Source organism: Pogoniulus pusillus, chromosome Z (assembly GCF_015220805.1).
Source record: "Pogoniulus pusillus isolate bPogPus1 chromosome Z, bPogPus1.pri, whole genome shotgun sequence".
Classification (NCBI taxonomy): Eukaryota; Metazoa; Chordata; class Aves; order Piciformes; family Lybiidae; genus Pogoniulus; species Pogoniulus pusillus.
The window spans coordinates 65,695,763-65,718,133 of NC_087309.1; the positions used below are offsets into that span (position 1 = coordinate 65,695,763).

Consider the following 22,371-nt stretch of genomic DNA (forward strand, 5'->3'; position numbering starts at 1 on the left):
GAGTCTTGCAGATGAGACTTCACCAGGGCAGAGAAGAGGGGGAAGAGGATCTCCCTGCGCCTGTTGGTGTTATGTACATTTTTATGTCCACTTGTAAACAAGGAAAATGTGCCCCCTTTGTTGGATGCAGGAGCAAGCATTGCTGAGGTAATTAATGCCTTCTTTGCCTCAGCCTTTAATAGTCAGACCCATTATCCTCAGAGTATTTGGGCATTAAGGAGTGAAGAGAAGGGTGAAGAGAAGCATCACAGAATCAAAATCAGTCAGGGTCAGAAAGGACCACAAGGATTATCTAGTTCCAACCTCCCTGACATGGGCAGGGACACCCTACCCTAGGTCAGGCTGGCCAGAGCCTCATCCAGCCTGGCCTTAAACACCTCCAGGGACAGGGCCTCAACCACTTCTCTGGGCAACCCATTCCAGGATCTCACCACGCTCATTGAAGAACTTTCTCCTCAATTCCAGTCTGAACCTACCCATTTCCAGCTTTGCTCCATTCCCTCTAGTTCTGTCACTCCCTGATATCATAAAAAGTGCTTCCCTGACTTTTTTATAGACCCCTTTCAGATACTGGAAGGCCACAATAAGGTCACCTGGGAGCCTCCTCTTCTCCAGACTGAACAGCCTCAACTCTTTCAGTCTGTCCTCACAGGAGAGGTGCTCCAGCCCTCTGGTCAACCCAGTGGTCCTTCTCTGGATACACTCCAGCATCTCCACATCCCTCTTATAATAGGGGCTCCAGAACTGGACACAGTGCTCCAGGTGGGGTCTCAACAGAGGGGAAGAATCACCTCCCTTGACCTGCTGGCCACACTTCCCCTGATGCAGCCCAGATTCTGGTTGGCTTTCTGGGCTGCAAGTGCACACTGCTGGCTGCTGTTGAGCTTTTCGTCCACCAGCACCCCTGAGTCCCTCTCCTCAGCACTGCTCTCCAGCCAGTCACTGCCCAGCCTGTAATTGTGCTTGGGATTGCCTCGACCCAGATGCAGGACCTTGCAGTTTGTCCTGTTGAACCTCCTGAGGTTGGCTTGTGCCCACATCTCCAGCCTGTCCAGGTCCCTCTGGATGGCATCCCTGCCCTCCAGTGTGTCTGCTGCACCACACAGCTTGGTGTCGTCAGCAAACTTGCTGAGGGTGCACTCAGTGCTTCTGTCCACATCACTGACAATGCTGTTGAGCAAGACTGGTCCCAGGACTGATTCCTGAGGAACTCCACTTGTCACTGGCCTACACTTGGAGATGGACCTGCTGACAGCCACTCTTTGGGTGCAGCCATCAAGCCAGTTCTTTATCCATCTAATGGTCTACCCATCAAACCCATCTGTCACCAGCTTGGAGACCAGAATGTGGTGTGGGACAGTGTCAAAGGCTTTGCTCAGGTCCAGGTAAATGACATCAGTTGCTCACCCCTCGTCTATTAGTGCTGTGACCTGTTCACAGGTTTGTCAGGCAGGATTTGCCCTTGGTGAAGCCATCAGCTCCCTGTAATCCATGAGAAAGCAGTTAATGGCCTGTTATGCCACCTGGACACTCAAAAGTCTATGGGGCCAGATGGGATTCACCCAAGAGAGCAGAGGAAGTTGGAGGAGCTTGCCAAGCTGCTCTCCATTGTCTGTCAGCAGTCCTGGTCAGCAGAGGAGGTGCTAGGTAGTTGGAGACTTGCCAACATGATGCCTGTCTACAGAAAAGGCCAAAGAGAGGCTACAGAGAGTTACAGGCCTGTCATCCTGACCTTGGTACCAGGGAAGATTATGGAGCAGTTCATCGTGGGTGGGCTTACCCAGCAAGTGTAGGGTAACAGTGGGGGCAGGCCTAGCCATCACGAGTTCATGACAGGCAGGCCCTTCTTGACCAGCATCATTTCTTTGTATGACCAGATGACCTGCCTAATGAGTGAGGGAAGGGCTATGGATGTAGTCTGCCTGGACTTCAGTAGAGCCTTTGAAACTGTCTCCCACAGCATTCTCTTCAAAAATCTTGGCAGCCCATGCCAGCCAGGTGGACTCTTTGCTGTATTAAAAGCTGTCTGGACAGCAAGGCTGAAAGAGTTGCAATAAACAGGTTGAATAGACCTGGTGGCTGGTCACAAATGGTGTCCCCTGGCCTTGGTATCAGGACCAGTTTTATTTTAACACCTTTATTTAATAACCTTTATTGTCCTGCAGACAGTTGATAAGGAGTACTGATCCACCTGAGGGTAAGGCGGCACTGCAGGGAGATCTGGACAGGTGAAATTGATGGGCTGAGGTAAATGAAATGAGGTTTAACAAGACAAAGCGCCGGGTCATGCACTTTGATCACAACACCCCCAAGCAACACAACAGACTTGGGTAAGAGTGGCTGGAAAGCAGCCTAGTGGGAAAAGTTGCAGGGCTGCTGGTGGACAGCTGGTTGAACTTGAGCTAGCAGTGCACCTAGGTGGCCAAGAAGGCCTGTGACAAAAACAGTGTGTCCAGCAAGAGTAGGGAAGTCATTGTGCCTCTGTACTGAATCCTAGTAAGGCCACACCTTGACTACTGTGCCCAGTTCTGGGTGCCACAGTACAGGGAGGACACTGGGGCCTTGGAGTGTGTCCAGAAGAGAGCAGCAGAGCTGGTAAAGGGTTTGGAGGACCTGTCATGGAAGTGGCTGAGTGAGCTGGAGTTGTTTAGCCTGCAGAAGAGGAGGCAAAGAGGAGAGCTCTCTAGAACTACCTGAAAAGAGGTTGTAGAGAGTCTGATATTGGTCTCTTCTCCCAAATAACTAGTGATAAGGTGAGTTTAAGGTTGCCAAGGGAGGTTTAAATTGGACATTAGGAAAAAAACTCTTTACTGAGGGAGTGGTGTGGCATTTAACAGGACGCCCAGGAAGCTGGTGTAGGCATCATACCTGGAGTTGTTCAAAAAAGTGTGTAGATGTGGCACTTCAGGACATGGTATTTCAGTTAAGGTTGAACTCAATGACCTTAAAGGTCTTTTCCAGCCTTAGTGATTCAATGACTCTCTGATATGTTGATTTAATTAGGAGAATTCTCTTTTTTGAAACTGGGGCAAAGGAGTGAGAAGAATGAAGAAAAGAGAGTTGTTTTCAGTAAGCAGTATTTTCCCTGTGCCAGTGCTTTGGTTTGGTGAAAGTCCACTTACGTTACTGAAGAATCTGTGTCTGTGTAAGTTGCGCAAAGTACTCCTAGAATTTCCTCTTAGAAAAAGTCACTAGTCACTTAAAATAAGTCACTTAGAGAAAGTGAGAATAATGATTATAATTCAGCTTTCTCTTACCTTTCATAACCACACAGGAAAAGAAAACCAAAAGTGAAACTCGGAGTCTTTCAAAGGGGGAAAAACATTTCAGATGGTTAAGCCTATTGATGCGATAGTGCTTCAGTTTTTGACTGAAACAGAATTTGACAGATGGCGGAGCTTCAGGAGCTCCCACAGTTACTCCCGGTTTTAAAAATTAAATCCACTCAGATGTTATCAAGAAATCTGTGGGTGGACCTTAAATCTGTCCTTATATTAGACAAAAGGCTGAAAGTTTAAGTAGCTTTTTGAAATGCACCGTTACACCACTTTTCACTGTATGCTTGTATGCAAAATACAGACAGCAGTTAATTATCCTCTGAGGTTTTGTCAGACTTACTGATTACAGAATGCTGTGTAACAACTCATTTCTTTTCTCCTAAGCCTAACTTACATTGAACATAGGTTCAGCAAGAATGTACAATTATGGCTGTTAACTTTTCCAGGTGTTCATATAGATTAGATTCAATAGATTTTTGTCCAGTAACTCCACTTCGGAAAGACTAGAAGGCAGGGTTCCCTTTATAACATTCCTGAATATAGACAACAACATAGCCTGTGGTCCCTATATTGCAATGTTTTGCTCCCCTACAGCCACACTCCTTCCTGCAAAGAGAAAGGTGTTAAAGATTCATTTAACTTAGACCTTTTGAAAGTGTTGCATATTCAAAGTTTTTGAGAGTAACCAAGGTGCAGCAGAGATTTATGGCTTACCTTGTAACAGTTCCCAAATTGATGATGAGTTCTATGAGCTATTCTATGAATAGAGTTGTTACATAGTGGAGCTTGTTCACATCTATGAGAGCAGAGGAGAAATACTGAGCAAATTATAAATACTGGTACATGCCAAGTAAAGATTTAGTAAAGAGCAAACTGTTATGAAAATGAAAATACATAGTAGCCTTCCTGTTAAATCGCTGCATATGGCATTAAACTGGCTTGCTTTTTATGGAGTTTTTTGGAAGGTCAGTAGCTATTTGGTTCAACTTCAAGGCATTTTCAATCAAAACTGTCATCAAACTTTTATATTGATCTTGCAGAAACCTGTCAAACTCCACTGACCTCAGTATTCTCTAGAAAATATGTTTTCCTTCATCCTAAAATAAAAACTTAATGGATAAATAATGAAGTAAAAAGTCCTTAATTTTGGCATGTCATGAACTATACTGCCCTGTATACTGCCAAGTTATATTGAAATAGTTAACAGCAGATTCAAAGATGAGCTGTGACAGTAATGCAGTATGGCTGATGTACTGGCACTACAACACTTCTAAACATGCCAGGAAATCTGAGGTATTGTATGGAAGAACATTTAAATACTAATTTTATGAAGATCATAAACAAGGTGGCCAAGTGAAAACAATTGCTAGCTACAAAAGGGAGCAGAGAGGGTGAGGTATTACTCTGGCTTTGGTCCCCACTTTTATGTTTTTCCTTGCTGAAAGTCAGCAATATGAAGAACTGTAGCTTTAATTAGGAACTTCTTTTCTTTCCGTGTATTTTTATGAACAAGTAATGGTGTAGAAATGAGTATAGAACTTTTGCATATAAGTCACGTCCTTACTTTGTGTGCTGTTCGTTAGTTCAGATAAGCCAGTTAAGAATGCTGATTCCAAAGGTTTGTTTCAGCATCGTTGTTGTGAAAAGAAGACACAGCTGCCAAGATGCCACTCATGAGTTGTCTGGCCATGTTTATTATCATCATCCCCCAGCTGCTGCAAAACATTACCTTATGACTGAAGTAATTATCAAAATTTTCCTTTAACTGAGTAAAAGCAGTAGCTCTTCCCATTTTTAAGTTGGATGGGAGAAGCTTAGAGAAATGCTGAATGCCAGGTTCATTGACTGCTTGCTTCATGTGGTGTCTGTTATTGGCATTCTGAGGGAGATGTGTGGGGAGAAAATATCCTCACCGTTCACATGAGACCGCCTTCAGAGCAGTGACTGTTTGTTACACTTTTAGTATCTCACGGTGATAGCCAGAACTTTTTTGAAATTTTCTGCCTAAAGTTTTGATTTTTATGGCTGATGACTTGTGGAAACCAAGATTTGTGGGAGCACAACTGCCCTACTAAATTATCTGTATTCTTTTTGGTGCAATTTTAAGCATCGTTAGCTTCAGACTGTTAGTTTTGATGGGTATGTCTGTCCTGTTAAAACCAGTGCTCTGTTGCACATGCTTTAGTACAAGTGGGTTAGCTTATTAACCTGGTGTTCATGTTCTGAAATGCAGATCAATACCTTAATATCTTCAGTCATCTTAGCTATTGGCTCAGTCACTGATTTCATGATGTTTGCAAACTGTTAACAACTCTTGCAGGAGTCTGAAGGAAGCAGACCCTAATGCAGCCAGCAGATCTGCAGTTAGTCTATTTATAGATTGCTGTATCAGAGTTTGGATATTGATATAAATCAGATGTAGAAGGTTGGATCCATACTTCCTTCATACTAGTTGATATGCTTGATGAGGCTGTTGGTTCTCTGATTCTTCATAGGTGGAAGGAATAACGAGCATTTGTTATTCTGAATATGTATTTTCTTGTTAGGCTCTTCTTTTATCCTTTGTCTCCTGAAAAATTTCACCTCTGTATGAGATAAAAAACTGTTTGTAAAATTGATAGTGTAAGTAAGTACCCACAGGGCTAATTACAGTCAAGGCCAAGAGGTTTTTTTACTCAGCAACCAAAGAGTTCAGAGCAACCAAAGCATATTTAACCTTTTTCCTTTCATCTTCTGTTTAAGCACTGGATGTATTTTGGGAGTAGGACTTGTCCTTTCGCTTATGAGTCACAGCAGCCAAACAGAATCACGAGTGCACGTTTCTGCTTCATTAAGGAAACTCTGCAAATATCTGGACAGCAGTGAGGACCAAAGCAGATGGGTCCAGGAGGTATGCTCTATTTTATTGCAGATTTTAAGTCTCCTTTTTTCATTGTTTCATTGTTTAATTTATAGACTTTTAACTGAAGCTTTGCTTCTGTGGTGCTGGAATACTTTGTTTGTGTTACTTCGTTCAGTATATATAGGTTTGTATGTGCTGTAGAAAACAGCAATTATTATTGTTGTTATTGTTGTTGTTATTTTTGTTCAGTCATGATGATAATAAGCTCTAAGGCTGCACAAATACGAAGAAACTATCTGAAAAAGTACCCTTCAAGTGTTTCTTTAATTTTGTGACCTTAAATTGACTTGTTAAAAGTTGGGTCCTCAGTTGCTGTGGATATTGGTCTGTCTTATATAGCAGTTTTTTATTGCTCAGTTGATCTGCTAGAAAGAAGACAGCAAGTTACTCTCAGAGAGAAGTCACTGGCTATTTTCACTGGCTAACGAGGATGTTGCACTTATGAATGCTGGTGTGACCTAATATGCTGTTCCCTATGTTTTGAAGACTTAAACTGAACTCTGCTAAGTTCAAGCATGCTTTTCAATTTATTTTAGCTTCTTGTAGTCCTGATGGGATCACAAGTATGTTGTGTATGCTCACCTCAGTGATGATTTGGTATCACATAAATAATGATTAGACACTTGTGTTGAGAAAAATAACTAGATGGATGGAAGATCAGGAGTTTGACCTACATAAAGCAGTTAGTTCCAAACTTTAGTTATATTTATTTAATGGTAGCATCAATAAAGAATCTTTTAGTGAGGGAATAAACACCTGAAAATATAAATTGAAAGTGGCAGATTTTTTTTTTTACACTGGAACATTGCTCCATGTGCACTTTGCTAGAGTAATCAGACAATGGTAAACAGAATTAAATATTTTTTGCAGGTACTTGCTTATTCTGTGGCCTGTTCCTGTGTGTCTGCTTTCAGTGTTGGAATCATAGAAGCCGCTGAGGCTGAGGAGACCATGAACAAACTACGGACCTTAGTGGAAAATAATCAGCAGGTCATAATACAGTGTTTGGGCTTTGTTTCAGTTCTGTTTTTCTGTTATCTGCTTAATACTGGATAGTGTTTTATCCAAACTATAACTTTAAGAAAATTATATTGATTATAATATAATTTCAGCATGAATGAGTATTGAGCATGTTGTGCATACTGTGCAGTAATCAAGACAACCACTTGGTCCATTTGTACACTGTCTACAGTACTATAGCAATTACCAGAGATTGGATTAAAAATAGATTTTAAATGTTTGTTTGCATTTGGAAGGGAAGTTGTTGCTTTGGAGTTCTTCATGGCTTTGTTTCCTGACAGATTTATCTTTTTTATAACATGTTTCTTTAGATTCTTTTTCTCTGTAAGAATGCACATCTACAGCATTCTTCTGAATTTTGCTTTCCCTTAGCCTGCAAACACTGCGTTATAACCACAGCCAGTTTTCTCCAGGTGTCTGTTCCATACCTAGTGTTCTAGGGTTACATATAAAAGTTCTCCAAAGTAATCTGGTTTTAGTGTGTGTTCTTCTTTAGTTGAATGCTTGCTAGAAGGATAAAACAAAGGAGGATGGGGAACTAAAAAAAAAAAAAATCAACCATTTTGGATCAGAACTTCCTGTTAAACTTGACAAGTGTTTAGAATATTTACCTGGAAAATAGAAAGCTGAAACAAACTACCTACTATTTCTTCATCTTTGTATCAGAAAATGTGCTCTAAAATTAATGTCTCCAAAGTGATCTGTGTGCCAAAAGTCAGAATTTGGTCTCAGAAAACCCTGTGTTACTTAACATGAGTAAATACTTGAAATAAGGAACCATCTAGGCAAAGACATTACTTGTAATTATGAGGACATTATAAATATTTAATGTTTCAATCATAAATGTTAAAATAATACATCCTTTTTGAATCCTTTGCAATATCTGTTTTATTAATACATCCTTTTCACCTTACAGACCCACAGTTTTGCTTTAGCTCTAGGTACAGTAGTCCATGGCTTGTCAGCTTGTGGTCATGGGAAAGCTGAAGACCTGAGTAACAGGTTAATGCCAGCCTGGATAAAAATTGTCCTTGCAGAGGTAATGAAATTTGAATTCATGGCCTGTTTTTTTGCAGGATGGTGGTGTGGTTGGGTGGGTGTTTTTAAATGAACAGTAGAGACACAGTTGTCCTCGCTTCGCAGAAATGATGCTAGAAAAAGGACCATCTTAACATTCTACTGGATGTTTTGAAGAAAAAGGTGTATCTTTGCACTGTTAGCTAAGGGGGGTGTGGGAAAATCTGTTTCTCTTCTACTCGCATGATTTGTGGTAAAAGATGGACATTTACTAACTTGAAGGTAATTTGATATCCAAGCATAAAATCTAGGTCAGCTGTCTCAGTTGTTACAGTAATTATATTTTATCTCATTGTAACAAAAATAGCTTGTTTGAAATAAAATTCAAGCCTAGACATAAAGATTGCAGTATTTCAGTGCTGGATCGCACTGACATGTTTCACGGAACTCGTACAGTGCTGTAAGGAAGTGATTTGTCAGGAAGAAATGTATGATGATTCCATAATCACAGGTTGGAGGGCAGAAGCTCCATATTAATTGGATTCATCCCCCTCAAGAGGGGGATGAATAATTGTCCAGCATACTGGAGTCTGATGTGAAAGGTTTATTGGAATGAAAGGTGCAGAGTTGGTGGCAGTGTTTTGTCTTATGGTAGTGTTGTGTGACCTCACTGGCTCACTGTCCCTGGATTTTATTTTCAGGGTGCTCCAACAATGCAGCGTCTGGCTGCTGTCAGTGGCCTGGTTGCGCTGGTGGGTTCAGAAAAAAGCATGATACAGGTGAGAACATGCAGACAAATGGTATGTTTATGCCTTCTAGAAATATGACTAGAAGTCAAGAGACAATGAGGTTCTTCGTGTCTTTAAAGTAATGGTCATACACCAGGGCACCCCATTTATGCAGTAGAGAATCATGTGTGTGACCCAGATCAGATAGAATTACAATAAGGGAAATGAGATCTTTTCTACTTTCGTATCACATAGCCCATGGGCAGTGCCTCTGGGAAGGAACTTAGTCATGTAGGCTTTCTTCTTTCTTCTCTTTGCCAGGACTCTGGCATGGAAAGGAATGTGTGTAGATGTAATTTTATATTTTCCGTGCATGTTTTCCTCCTGGTAAAATTCATAGCATCTCTTTCTTTGGCAGCTGAAATCTGAGAGCGTTCAGTCTTCCCAGTTTCAAAGTAAGGTCAATGAAGTCATCAGAACCCTTACGCAGGTAAGAATGTAGCCTCTTGCTTGCTATGGATAATGCACTAGGGTACTGTGACACCTTTCACAAAGAGGCCAAATCTGTGCATGATGTTGTGTCCAGCTTGAATGTGGCAAGGAAGTTGGTCTAACTAGTGCTTTGTTATTTCAACAGATAATCAGTTTTTCAGGGCAGATTGGCCTTCAGACAAATGCAGCAGGACTTCTGGGACGTCTTCATATGTCCTGTTTGTCTTCTGCCCATAATAGAGCATCCGGTAAGGTGCTTTATTACTGCTGCTTAAAGAAGATATAGAAGTAGCACCTAGCTAAAAAGACAGTCAAAGACATGTGACAGAATGCAAACTAGACGTTGTCAACTCTTCTAATGACACAGTAGCCTTTGAATCTGAGAGCTCATGATCCTGTGTGCCAGACCTAAAGGTTGGAACATAAGCAGGAATCAGTGTGCTGAACAGGATCTCCTCCATCTGTTTTCACTTCGAGTATCAAAGGTTCCAAGTTGTGCTGGTCAAACTTGTGTACTGTTTCTGTCATTAACCTTTTATGAAATAACTTATAAAGAAGTTGTGTCCTGCATGTAGTACCTGCCTTCGGCATCTACATTATCTCCTCCACATCCTGAGAATCCACACTTGGTTTAGCACTTCCCACTGTATAAAAAAGCCAATGCTTAAACTGGTCCATAACAAGAGCAAGCTTACTTTGCAAAGTATTTTTTCTAGAAGGTGACTTCTGTAGTTAGTTGAAGTAAAAAAAATAGCATCCCATGGCCTTTTAATATAGCAATTAGCAAGGACATACATACTCTATTGATACATCGTTACCATCTGGTGTTTCAGTATCCATTGGTAAGATATTGGTGGGATTACCATTGATGAAATACCAGTAGGAGGAGGAAATTAATGAAGTGTGTAAACCAAGCTGGGAACTTAGAAAAAGTGTAGATAATCTTTCTCGCTACAGAAAAAAAGTTCTTGTATTGTCTAATTTTGTAAAATTTTATTTTTTTTGTAAAAATGTACATGTGCCTGAAGTTAGTTTGATAGGGAAAGTCTCCATCACATTAAACTTCCTAAGATTTTAAAGCTCTCCCTCTAAAAGTCTGACTTACAGTGGCTAATACATTTTAAGGGAGTTCTTATCCCTGACTTCTCTTTTGGTCAATAAATTACTTTGCTGCAGACCCTAATAGCTAACACAACTGCAAATGTTTAGCTTGTCTGTTTAAATGTGGGCAAAACAAGGTACTAGCAGTGATCTTGGAGTCTGGATGCTTTGAGTCAGCTACAGAATTAGGTAGCTCAAACATGGCTCAGTTTGGCCTTTGAATTTATGTGAGATGTGAAGTTTGTAATTTCTGCTGAGGTTTTTGAGTATATAAACAGTCCTTCTGTCTTCACAGTTCCTCCAGATTTTAGTTACTTGCCTGAAAACAGCTTCATCAGGGGAGCCATTGACTTTATCATTGAAAGTGGAAAGAAAGGTAAGAAGGGATCAAATTAGATTTGTTATGATTGTGAACAGTGATGCTAATAATTTCTGTTTGCTAGGAAAACTTTTTCTAAATATTAATTAGTACTTCTCTAATGTGCAATATTTAATCACAGAATGTTAGGGGCTGAAAGGCACCTCAAAAAATCATCTGGCCAACCCCCCTGCCAGAGCAGGATTACCTATAGCAGATCACACAGGAACACATCCAGGCAGGTCTTGAATATCTCCAGAGAGGGAGACTGTACAGCCAGCCCCTGGGCAGACTGTACCAGTGTTCTGTCACCCTTACAGTGGAAAAAAAAATTCATCTTGTTTCCATGGAACTTTCTATGCTTCAACTTACACCCATTGCCTCTTGTCCTGGGCATCACCAAGAGGAGCCTGGCTCCATCCTTCTGGCATTCACCCTTTACATATTTATAAACATTAATGAGGTCAGTCCTCAGTCTCCACTTTCCAGGCTGAAGAGCCCCAGTTCCCTCAGCCCTTTCTCACACGGGAAATGTTCCACTCCTTCAATAAGTTTTTGTGGGTCTGTGTTGGAGTCTCTCAGGCAGCTCTGTGTCCTTGAACTGGGTGGCCCAGAACGAGACATAGTACTCCAGATGTGGCCTCACTAGAGCGGAGTAGAGGGGAAGGAGAACCTCCCTCAACATGCTAATCACAGCCCTTCTAATATATCCCAGAATGACATTGGCCACCTTGGCCACAAGAGCACATGGATGACTCATGGTCAACCTTCCATCTAACTAGGACACCCAAGTCCTGTTCCCTTTCACTGCTCTCCCGCAGGTCAGTCACCAACCTATACTGGTACCTGGGGGATCTTTCCCACTCGCCCTTGTTGAATTTCATTAAGTTTCTCCCTGCCCAGCCCTCCAGGCTCTCTAAGTCTCACTGAATGACAGCACAAGCCTCTGATGTGTGGTTAATCTTTAACCAAAGTTAAATGACACTCGAAAAGATAAAGTAGAAGTGTGTAGTTAGGGTTTTAATTTTCTTTGGACTTTTATGACTTTTAAAACTTTTCTCTTCCCTCTGTGAGATGAGGTATCTTTCCTGTGGGAATGAAAGTTAGATCATAAGTGTTAGCACATGTCTTCAGGAATACTGCATCATAACACAAACTTTATGCTGCTTCTTATTTCAGTGATCCTAGGTTAAACTTTTCTGTCACAGAGTGTATTTGAGTGGGTTACAGTTGTGCATGATATATGCAAAGAAGAAGAAAGTTGCCCATGCCTTCCCTCCAGAAGAACTTCTATTTTTAAATAAAGCTCTCTTTAAGTTACACAGTATGTAGCGAGAGTTAGCACTTGTCTGACTATTTTTTGGGACCTGCACCTACAGGATAGGAAAGGGGAGCACTGATCAGGAAACTTGCTTTTGTTCTGCTAACAAATGCAAAAATACTACCCTACTGGATAAGGAACATCTGTAATTAACTCATAAATTGGTTCAATGAAGAAGAACTAGTAAGTTTCTGTTTATCAGTAGCAAAATGCTTTTTTTTGATAGGACATTACTGTTAAAAATACAACTGTTGATTACAAACAAGAGATAGCTAATTCTTAGATAGAAAAACAAGTAGCAGGAATTTTATAATGCTTTACAGTTCTTCACTGCATATTGGTGTTCAGTGCAATGTTTACTTTTTTTCCTGAGCTATGTGTATGTACAAAATTCAGATTCTGAATCTTCTGTTCCAGGCCCTGAATCTATCTCACCTGAGCTGGTGAAAGTAGCACTTGCACCCATTGCATTAGTTGGAGAAAGCCATCAGTATCCACCTGTAAACTGGGCCTCCATTCTTTCTCCTCTGATGAGGCTAAACTTTGGTAAGATTAATAGTTTTCTGTTAATTGTTTTTTTTACTTGTCACAAGTAAACCCCACATTTTTAACTAACATTTTCCACAAGTTTTCCAAACTTTAGAGCCCACTTCAGGCTTAAATTATTGCAGAAACTGAAGTGTCTGCTATGCTTTCAATGCCAACTATTTAACATTTGCAAATGTGTATTTGTGATCACTGTTTGGACATGGTTGGTTTTAATTCAGGAGGAGACAAAGTCAGTGCTGAGAGATTTAGAGCAGTGTTGGAAGTTCCTAAAGCACTCGTGAAAGTGGACTGAATTTTTCATTTGAACTGCTAATACTAAGAAGAAACTATCATGAGACTCAACTAATTCTGTCTTATTTTCAGTACTTGCTAAATGCTGGTCCAGTGCCCATGTCAGTGGCTACAAGCAGCTTTATCAAAAGCTTAAACTGCTCTCTTGTACATCTAGCTATTCACAAGTGTGAAATACTCTTTCTTCCATATTACACTGAATGACAGAGAAAAGCATTCCCCTTTGTCTGTGATGATCTTGATTTTTTTATCAGTGCTTGTAAATGCATTGTTTTCTTCATGCTGGCAGGTGGTTTTGGTCCTGAAGGGTTGTGTTGGACAAATTATGTAATATTTTTCTCCTCAGGTTATCTGGCATTCTTGTTTTGGTTGGTGTGTCTAAGTTTCAAACTCATTTCCTTAAAAGGAACCCAGCAATCTACTGTGCAAAATTCTGTATTCCCTTGTTTGATTCCGCCAAGTTTTGTTAGTCTTGATGCATGTTACTACTATTACAGACCTTGCAGGTCCAAGGTGGACAAAAGATGTTGTGGTTAAACTGATGTGCTGTTGAGCCTAGAACATGTAAGGTTGTTTCATTTCTTTCTGAGATATTTCTTTTAGCTATAGAGAGTGCTTGTGTGTGCACTAGGAATCATTGAACCTTACTGTGAAGAACAGCTACTCACTAGATAAAGATTTTGCTATATGTTAAACATTTTTCCTTATACTCGAGCTGCAACTTCTCTTTTGCTTTGTATCCTTGCAATTAGTTGTGAAGTCTTTTGTAAGAACACGTGAAGGAATTTCCTATGCCAAGCTTTGCAGCCCATGGTGATGCAAATTTGTGTTATGAATAGCTGAAACTTGCTAAATGTATGGGGGACCTTTTAATTCCTGTTTTTCACTTAGGAGTCTTAGTTTTCGTAAAACAGGGGAAATCCAGAAGAAACAGTACAAGGGTTGTTTTGCTGTGATTTTGTTGACTTCAGTCATCATCAGTCTGTATCTTTATCCACTTTTTTTTTACTGTTCCTCAGCAGTGTTATGAGATTGCAAACATATCTTTATAGAAATAGGTCTCACTTTGTACTAATGAGCAATATTCACATTGTGTTAGAAAGTATTAATGCAGTCATGGTGTGACCTAACAGTCCACCTAGTAGAAATAAGGCACTAACGATTACATAATGAATATTTTTGTGAAAGTAAGACTCCAGCTCACTTCTCTGATTCTCTAGGTCACTGTTACTTGTGTCTGGGAATTCATGACTGTTGTTGTGAACTTTAACTGTTTCACAAATTCTGGTGTGAAGATATCTTCATGTGTAAACACATTGAAGACAATAGATTGCTCTCCTGTCTGCTGTTGTTACTGAGCAGAAACCATATAATATGATTAAAGTAGTACTTGTTTATTACTCAGATAGTGCTCTGAAATGAACAGCCATAGACAAATTACAGTCTGTGTCCAAACGAGGGAGAGAGAATGTTTTAATTTGTTAGCAAAATATTTTGTTGCAATTTCACCCTTTCAAAGTTCTGCAAATGACTTAACCTCTCATATTTTATTTCAGAGTCTGATACTAGACTTGTTTTCTTCGTGCACTGGTGTTGGTGAAGTTCATAAAAGTCATGCTCTAGAGATTGTCACTTTAATTATTGAAAGAGCATTTTAACTTGCAAAGCACCCATTTAAGTTCTGTGTTTGTTTCTGTTCCCATCTGTTCATTTAACAGTAATACATCTTCTGTCCAATGAGTCAAATACTAGAATAATGCTAACATTGTCCTTCTGTTGCTGTAGCAGTTGTGAACTGTACAAAAGCCATGTCATTGCTCAAAGTACATCTTCAACATATTTAGGATTCGTTACTAAGAAACAGGTGTACCACTCATTAAGAGGACTTAAAACAGAAACCAGTAAAAATTCCATAGCCATCATAGCCTCTAGGCACATTTTAACATGGATAATGTTACTAACAAGCACACATGGCAGTAATGGTGACTAACTTCGGTTCTGTGACATTTTGTGACTTCCTTGTGAGATACAAGGAAGAGTAGAAACGTGAACAAGTGGTGATTACAACTACATTTATCAAGAAGAACTCTTGGCTCATTTCTCCTGTACATTGTTTTCTCTTTATGTAGCAAGATTTTTTTTAATTCTTACTTTTCTGTGCCATTCTCATGTATTTATTCTTGAGTGAATTGCAATGGACCTTCACAAATAATGAAATTTCTTGCTAGCATGTTTGTGTGAAAAGCTCTAAGCAGCATCTAGAGAAAAGCAAAGTTTAAGTATTCCTCTACTAGAACAGTAGACCTCCTTTATTATACAAGTTGAAAACAAGTTTAAAGTAAAAATAATTTCTTTGTAAATTCTGTTTTTCTTCTGCTTTAGGTGATGAGGTAAAGCATCTCTGCCTTCAGCTGGCTGTGACACAGGCCCAGTCATCTCAAAATGCAGCAATGCTTTTGGGAATGTGGGTGGTACCTCCCCTTGTCTACAGTCTCAATGTACGTATGTCAGAAAACTGGAGGGATGTCAGTATCTCTTTTCCGTAAGATTCTTTGGTGGTACTGTTTAGGATGTCTCATGAGAAGAGGATTACCAGGTTCAGAATTCTGCAGAAAGAGTGTTTATTCATTATGGGAGAGGCTGTTCTGGAGTCTTGAAATTCAGTGCAAATTTAAGATCTGCTACACTGATTTTTCTTAGATTGGTTAAGGCCTTTTTTCCTCTTCATTGTTTCATGATACAACTTTGATAGCATAGAGATGTAAGAAGGCATGTCCTGCAAGGAGAAAAATTATCTTTTATTGTATCAGCTGGTGATTTAACAAACAAGTCCAAAAGCTTGCCTGCTTCTCCCAGCAACGTCTTTTGATGCCTTAATTGTATAGACAGCCAATAGAGTAATTTGTGAGATAATCAAATTTGGGCTTACCCTCCACTACAGGGCAGTTTTTACAGAGATACAACATGCTGCTAAGTCTCACAGTGTACTCAAGTGTGCTATTCTGCCCATTGAGACAGGTTGGAGAGCAGGTTTAAGACAGCTCTCAGAAAATCCATTGTGGATTTCTTTGATCTTGTCTAGTTCTTCAACAGGTGTTTTTGCCTTGTAGGATTTAGTTAATTAATGTTCACAGGTAGACAAACACTTCTTGGCAGTTTTAAGGTACATAATTGGTATGGTACCAAAAATTTTTTAAAAGTGCTTTATTTCTGAGCACCACTTTCTCAGTACATTTGAGCTAACTACTTGAGTGTGTAAGGTTTGTATTCCTTGAAGGAATTCATCCTTCCTCACTAGCTAGCAATATTAATGGTGCTGGGCATACCATACTTCTGTCTTTGGCTGTCTATTCAATCTGAACACTTTATTTAGGAATGCAGTGAGCAGTATGTAGAAAAATCATAACTGACCCACAATCCATTTAAAGGTAATTTTTCATTTTTTAAGGAAGGTGGAATATTTACATGTCTCAACTATTTTTTAATTCAGGCTTTTCATCAAAAGAGGGAAGAGCAACGGAGATGTATTTATGTCTTCTCAATGAGTGCTTTCTTAAGCTATGTTTAAGCCACTTACAATTTCATTCTATATAACTGTGATGGTTTGGGCTCTTAACCGCCCCCCCACACTTTGTATTTGCCCCAGCTAACTCAGACGGCCTCTGGGAATATAAATGAAGCAATTATTTTACAGCAGCAAATATACAAGCAACTATTTACAATATATACAGTTATATACAGAAATATACAAAGGATAAACAATACAGAAGCACAACTCCCCTCCCAGAAACCTGAGTCCCCAGGAGGGGCTCTCAAACCACCCCAACACCTTCCCTAGCCCCTCTCAACCTTACCCCAGTTCTCAGAAAGAAGAGAGGTGCAGCCAAGAGGTTAGGGAGCAAGGTTAATGGCAGCAAGGTTAATGAGATGTGACTAGGTCTGAAGGCAAAGGCAGAATGAAAGACAAAATGGAGAATGTTTTACTTCTTCCCAGAGTTCTCAGCGTGACTGAGAGAGAAGAGACAACCATGTTTACCTTTTCACTGCCTGTTATCTAGTTCTTTTACCAAAACATTCCAGCTTACTTCAAACTAGCACAATAACAATAGCCAAAGGTCAGTGAAGAGCTGGAGTCTGAAACTGAACAAAAGTTTTCACTTTGCAGGTGAAATCTCAGAAATACTTGTCCACTTCCTTGCACCTGTGGATGAAACATGTTGCAGAAGACAAACTTCAGTCTTTTACAGAGGTGTTTTTGATACAGCAATTTGAAGTCAAAAACTGCACAGAAAATCCAGAAATTTGCCAATGTGTTCTACAAGGACTTACACAAGCAATGAAGCTTCCAAATCCTGTGCAGTACTGCTGGACCTTTCTGTGCCAGGCTGTGGAGAAAATATTTGAGTTTCTGCCAAATGAGGTTCAGGTAGGGAGCTTAAGTATGACGTGTATGAACATTGTAACTGGATATTTTTACTGATGGTAAGTCATCTGTTTTTGCACTGATGCATCAGTTATGAAACATGAAGTAGGTGTAGGATTTTTAGTGATACTAGATAAGATGCTGGCATAATTATGTTCAGATATTTTTTAGAATACTAGTAAGCTGTGATACCAATGTAATACACACTTTACCCTCATAAATTATTTGGTAATGGGAAATTACAAGATGAGTATTGAAATAAATGTTACTGAAACAGAAGCAGAGGGGTGTCGGAAATTTTCTGCACAGAGTATTCAGTATCTCACAGTGATTTAAAGAAAAATAACCTCCACTGAGGGGCATTTTTCAGATAAAAATAAATACTTTAAAAGTATTCAGAAGTCCTCAGAAAACATAGAATTTCTGAAGCAGAATAAATAAGATGAGGCTAGGTACTAGGTGTGATGGTTTGGGGGTTACCCCGCCCCCCCACACTTTGTATTTGCCCCAGCTAACTCAGACGGACCCTGGGAATATAGATGAAGCAATTTATTTACAGCTAGCAGAATTTACAAGCAGCTATTTACAATATATACAGTTATATACAATTTTATACAGAAATATACAAAAGGATAAACAATATAAAAGCACAACTCCCCTCCCAGAAACCTGAGTCCCCAGGAGGGGCTCTCAAACCACCCCAACACCTCCCCCGGCCCTCTCAACCTTACCCCAGTTCTCAGGAAGAAAAGAGGTGCAGCCAAGAGGTTAGGGAGCAGGGTTAGAAAGCAGTGATGTTAGAAAGATGTGTCTCGGTCTAAGGCAAAAGCAAGAGTGAGAAACAAAATGGAGAATGTTTACTTCTTCCCAGAGTTCTCAGCGAGACTGTGAGAGAAGTTGACATCAATTGTTTTCATTTCACTGCCCGTTATCTAGTTCTTTTACCAAAACATTCCAGCTTGCTTCTAACTAGCACACTAGGTTAAATATTCAGCATGACCATTAACAAAGTTCCTGAAGTCACCAGTTTTAATGATGAATTAACTAGAAAGTGTGCATCTAAACTTGCATTTGCTTTTCTAGAGAGACAAGCTGGAGATGTATGTTGATGTAGTAAAATGTATCTCAGAAATGGCCGATTCAGAGATTGATCGCATAGTCCAGATCTCTAAGGTAATGGTGCTGTATACTCCCATTTCTTTTTAATCACCAAATCACATGTAACGAGCATATCTTGCTGTTTTTCTTGTCACTGCTGTGTGTTTCAGCTGATCGAGAGCATTGATTGTTTTGTCCGTCATGAAAGTGAAAGTGCTTTGGCTCTGATTTGCAGAAGGTGGAAAAGCACAAGTGATCAGAGTCCATATCCAAAACTTTCACAGGGCCACTGATTCACTTGGGAACATTGACCTGGAGATTCTAAGTAACTTGATCAAGTTCAAGGAGGGCAATATTAGCAGAACAGAAATGGTGTTGGATCTTCTGAGTCCCAGACCAGTGATGCCATTTGCAGACCGTAGTCCTCTTTAGTTATGAAAATCATCTGCTAGAAATGGACCCTAAGTGCACCTTGGTGACTCGCAGTGCTTGAACTTGCTTCTTGGATTCTTGCTTCTGCTAAAAATGTAAAATACTTGAACTGTATTTGCATGCACACGCATAATGTTTCCTGGTGGGCAAGATGACTAAAGATGACAAGGCAGTAGAAGTGCTTTCAGCTTCTAGCTGACTAGTTCAAAGAATCACACAATTATTGAGGCATCAAAAGACCTCAGAGATCATCAGGTTGAACCCATGACCTAACACCAGCTAAATCATGCCGTCAGGTGCCACATCCAGTCTTTTTTAAAAGACCTCCAGGGATGGTGACTCCACCACCTCCCTGAGCAGTCCATTCCAGTGCCTAATCACTCTTTCTGTGAGGAGGTGCTTCCTAACATCCAACCTAAATCTCCCTTCGTGCAGCTTCAGGCCACACCCTCTTGTCCTGTCACAAGTTTTCTGGTAGAAGAACCTGACCCCCACCTTACTACGACTTCCCTTCAGGTAGTTGTAGAGTTTGATAATATCCCCCCTGAGTCTTCTCCAGGCTAAACAACTCCAGCTCCCTCAGTCTCTCCTCATAAGACTCCTTCCAGCCCCCGCACCAGTCTTGTTGTGCTCCTCTGGACCCCCTCCAGCACCCTAATATCCTTCTTGAAGTGAGTGGCCCAGCACTGCACACAGTGCTTGAGGTGAGACCTCGCCAGTGCTGAGTGCAAGGGCAGAATTACAGCCCTAGTCCTGCTATCCACACTATTCTTGATACAAGCCAAGATGCCATTGGCCTTCTGTGCCACCTGGGCACGCTGCTGGCTCACGTTCAGTCAGCTGTCAGGTCCCTCTGCCAGGCTGCTTCCAACCATTCATCCCCCAGCCTGTAGCACTGCATGGGGTTGTTGTGCCCAATGTGTAGGACCCTGCACTTGGTCCTGTTGAATCTCATCCTGTTGGCCTCAGCCCATTGATCCAGCCTGTCAAGGTCCCTCTGCAGCATTTTCTTACCCTCCTGGAGATCAACTCTCCCTCCCAATTTGGTATCTGGGACCTTTCCAATTAGCCAGGAATGGTGATAAATGATGGAGAGTGGGTTAGCCAGCTCCCTAAGCACCCTAGGATGGATTCCATCTAGATCCATAGACTTGTTAGGGTCTCAGTGACACAGCACTACTTCCTTCTGGGTTACAGGAGGGATATTCTGCTCCCCATCTCATTCTACCAACTCAAGAGCCCAGTTGCCCTAGAAATAGTCTTTTTCTTAGACTGAGGCAAAGAAGGTGTTAGGTACCTCAGCCGTTTCCTTGTCTTCTGTTACTATGTTCCCCACTTTTCAGGTATTAATATTTTGCCTGGCTCTCCTTTTGTTGTTAATGTACTTATAAAAGCACTTTTTATTATCCTTTACAGAATTGGCCAGCTTACATTCAAATTGAGCTTTTGCATCTCTAGTTCTCTTTTTACATGACCTTACAGTATCCTTAAATGCGTCCTAGTTCACCTGCCCCTTTTTCCAGATTTGATACACTCTCTTTTTTGCCCTGAGTTCTTGCAAAAGCTCCCTTCTCAGCCTGGCTGCTCTACTTCCCCAACAGCTCATTTTATAACACATAGGGACAGCCTGCTCCTGTGTCTACATAATTTCATTCTCCAAGTAGGCCTAGCCTTCCCAGGCCCATTTGCTTTTGAGGGCCCAAGAGACTCTCTGACTCATCTTCCACCAGCCCTTCCCTGTTTGTGAACAGCAGGTCTAGCAGGTCACTACCCCAGGTAGGCTTGCTTACCAGCTGCAGCAGGAGGTTGCCATCCACACATTCCTGGAATGACAGAAGCCTCCTGGATGGCCCCCTTTCTGCTATGTTGTACTTCCAGCAGGCATCGGGTAAGTTGAATTCCTCACAAGAACAAGGTCTAAGGAAGGAGTGGCATTGCCAAGTTGTTGAAAGAATGTCCCATCAGTGTCTGTCTCCTGGTCAGGTGATCTGCCGCAGACTTTCAACAGGATATTGGCCTCTCTGGCCTTCCCCTTTAACCTTATCCATGGATGTTCCAGCTTTGCGTGTCTAACATTGAATTCGAGACAGTCAAAGCACTCCTTCATGTGTAACACTACTCCGCTTCTTTTCCCCATCTATCCATCTTAAAGAGCCTGTAACCATTCATTGCAGCACTCAAATCATGCAAATCATCCCACCACATTTCCATGATGGCAATTATATTGTGGTTTCCCTGGTGCACAATAGCTTCCAATTCCTTCTGTTCATTGCCCACTCTGCGGGCATTGGCACACAGGCACTTGATCTAAGGTGCAGATTATTGCCTACCACACGTCTCCCACAGGCACTGGCACGTAGCATTGAATCTCCTTTCTAGTGACCCTGGTTTCACCCCTGCCCACCTTCATACCTAGTTTAAAGCTTTGACAATGAGCCCTGCCAACTCCCTTCTTAAAACTCTTTTACTCCTGTGGGATAGGCTATTCCCATCTGTTGCAAACAGGCCTGGCCTTTTGTAAATCAAGCCATTGTCAGAAAGCTCAAACCCCTGCCGGTGGCACCAGGCTTGGAGCCAGGTACTAATCTGCTGGCACGTCCTACCTAATCCTTCATCATTCCTGACAGCTGGTTGGAAGAGACCTCCAAGATCATCCAGTCCATCCTATCCCTCAGCCCTATGCAGTCAACTAGACCATGGCACTAAGTGCCTCATCCAGTCTTTTCTTGAACACCTCCAGGGACGGTGACTCCACCACCTCCCTGGGCAGCCCATTCCAATGCCAATCACTCTCTCTGGCAAGAACTTCCTCCTAACATCCAGCCTATACCTACCCCGGCACAACTTGAGACTGTGTCCCCTTGTTCTATTGCTGGTTGCCTGGGAAAAGAGGCCACCCCCCACCTGGCTACAATGTCTGGTGCAGAACATGACCTGTGCAGATCTTTTTGAGCAGACCATGCTGCACCTCCTATCCTCCTGGTGCCTCCACTTAAGGAAGTGCCCTGTTCACTTGAAAAGAAAGGTTAATAGCTGCTCTGCTGGAGCTGATCTTGGTACCAGAGCTAGTCCAGCAGGCAGTTGAATCAGTTGGAAGCGCTTCTCCTCCCTCCTTGCTCTGCCATAGTGAGGCCCCACCTGCATCCTGTTCTGGGATCCCCAGTTCAAGAGGGACAGGGATGTACTTGAGAGAGTCCAGTGGAAGGCTACAAAGACAGGGGACTGCAGCACTGCATTGTGAGGAAAAGCTGAAAGACATGGGGCTTTTTAGTCTGGAGAGGAGAAGACTGAGAGGGGGTCTAATAAATGTATATAAAATATATGAGGGCTGGGTGTCAGGAAGGAAGAGACAGCCTCTTCT

The 22,371-nt window shown here is 41.4% G+C and overlaps 1 protein-coding gene across 1 annotated transcript in view; it reads left to right on the plus strand.

Moving 5' to 3' along the window:
* Nucleotides 1–22,371, plus strand: part of FOCAD (focadhesin) — a 105,135-nt gene that overhangs the window by 76,046 nt on the left and 6,718 nt on the right. Inside the window, exons 29-39 of the mRNA XM_064176839.1 lie at nucleotides 6,021–6,168; nucleotides 7,051–7,170; nucleotides 8,117–8,239; nucleotides 8,919–8,996; nucleotides 9,364–9,435; nucleotides 9,583–9,685; nucleotides 10,834–10,914; nucleotides 12,635–12,763; nucleotides 15,440–15,555; nucleotides 17,223–17,483; nucleotides 18,564–18,653. Coding sequence (XP_064032909.1) covers nucleotides 6,021–6,168; nucleotides 7,051–7,170; nucleotides 8,117–8,239; nucleotides 8,919–8,996; nucleotides 9,364–9,435; nucleotides 9,583–9,685; nucleotides 10,834–10,914; nucleotides 12,635–12,763; nucleotides 15,440–15,555; nucleotides 17,223–17,483; nucleotides 18,564–18,653 — 1,321 coding nt within the window. The remainder of the gene's footprint in view (nucleotides 1–6,020; nucleotides 6,169–7,050; nucleotides 7,171–8,116; nucleotides 8,240–8,918; nucleotides 8,997–9,363; nucleotides 9,436–9,582; nucleotides 9,686–10,833; nucleotides 10,915–12,634; nucleotides 12,764–15,439; nucleotides 15,556–17,222; nucleotides 17,484–18,563; nucleotides 18,654–22,371) is intronic.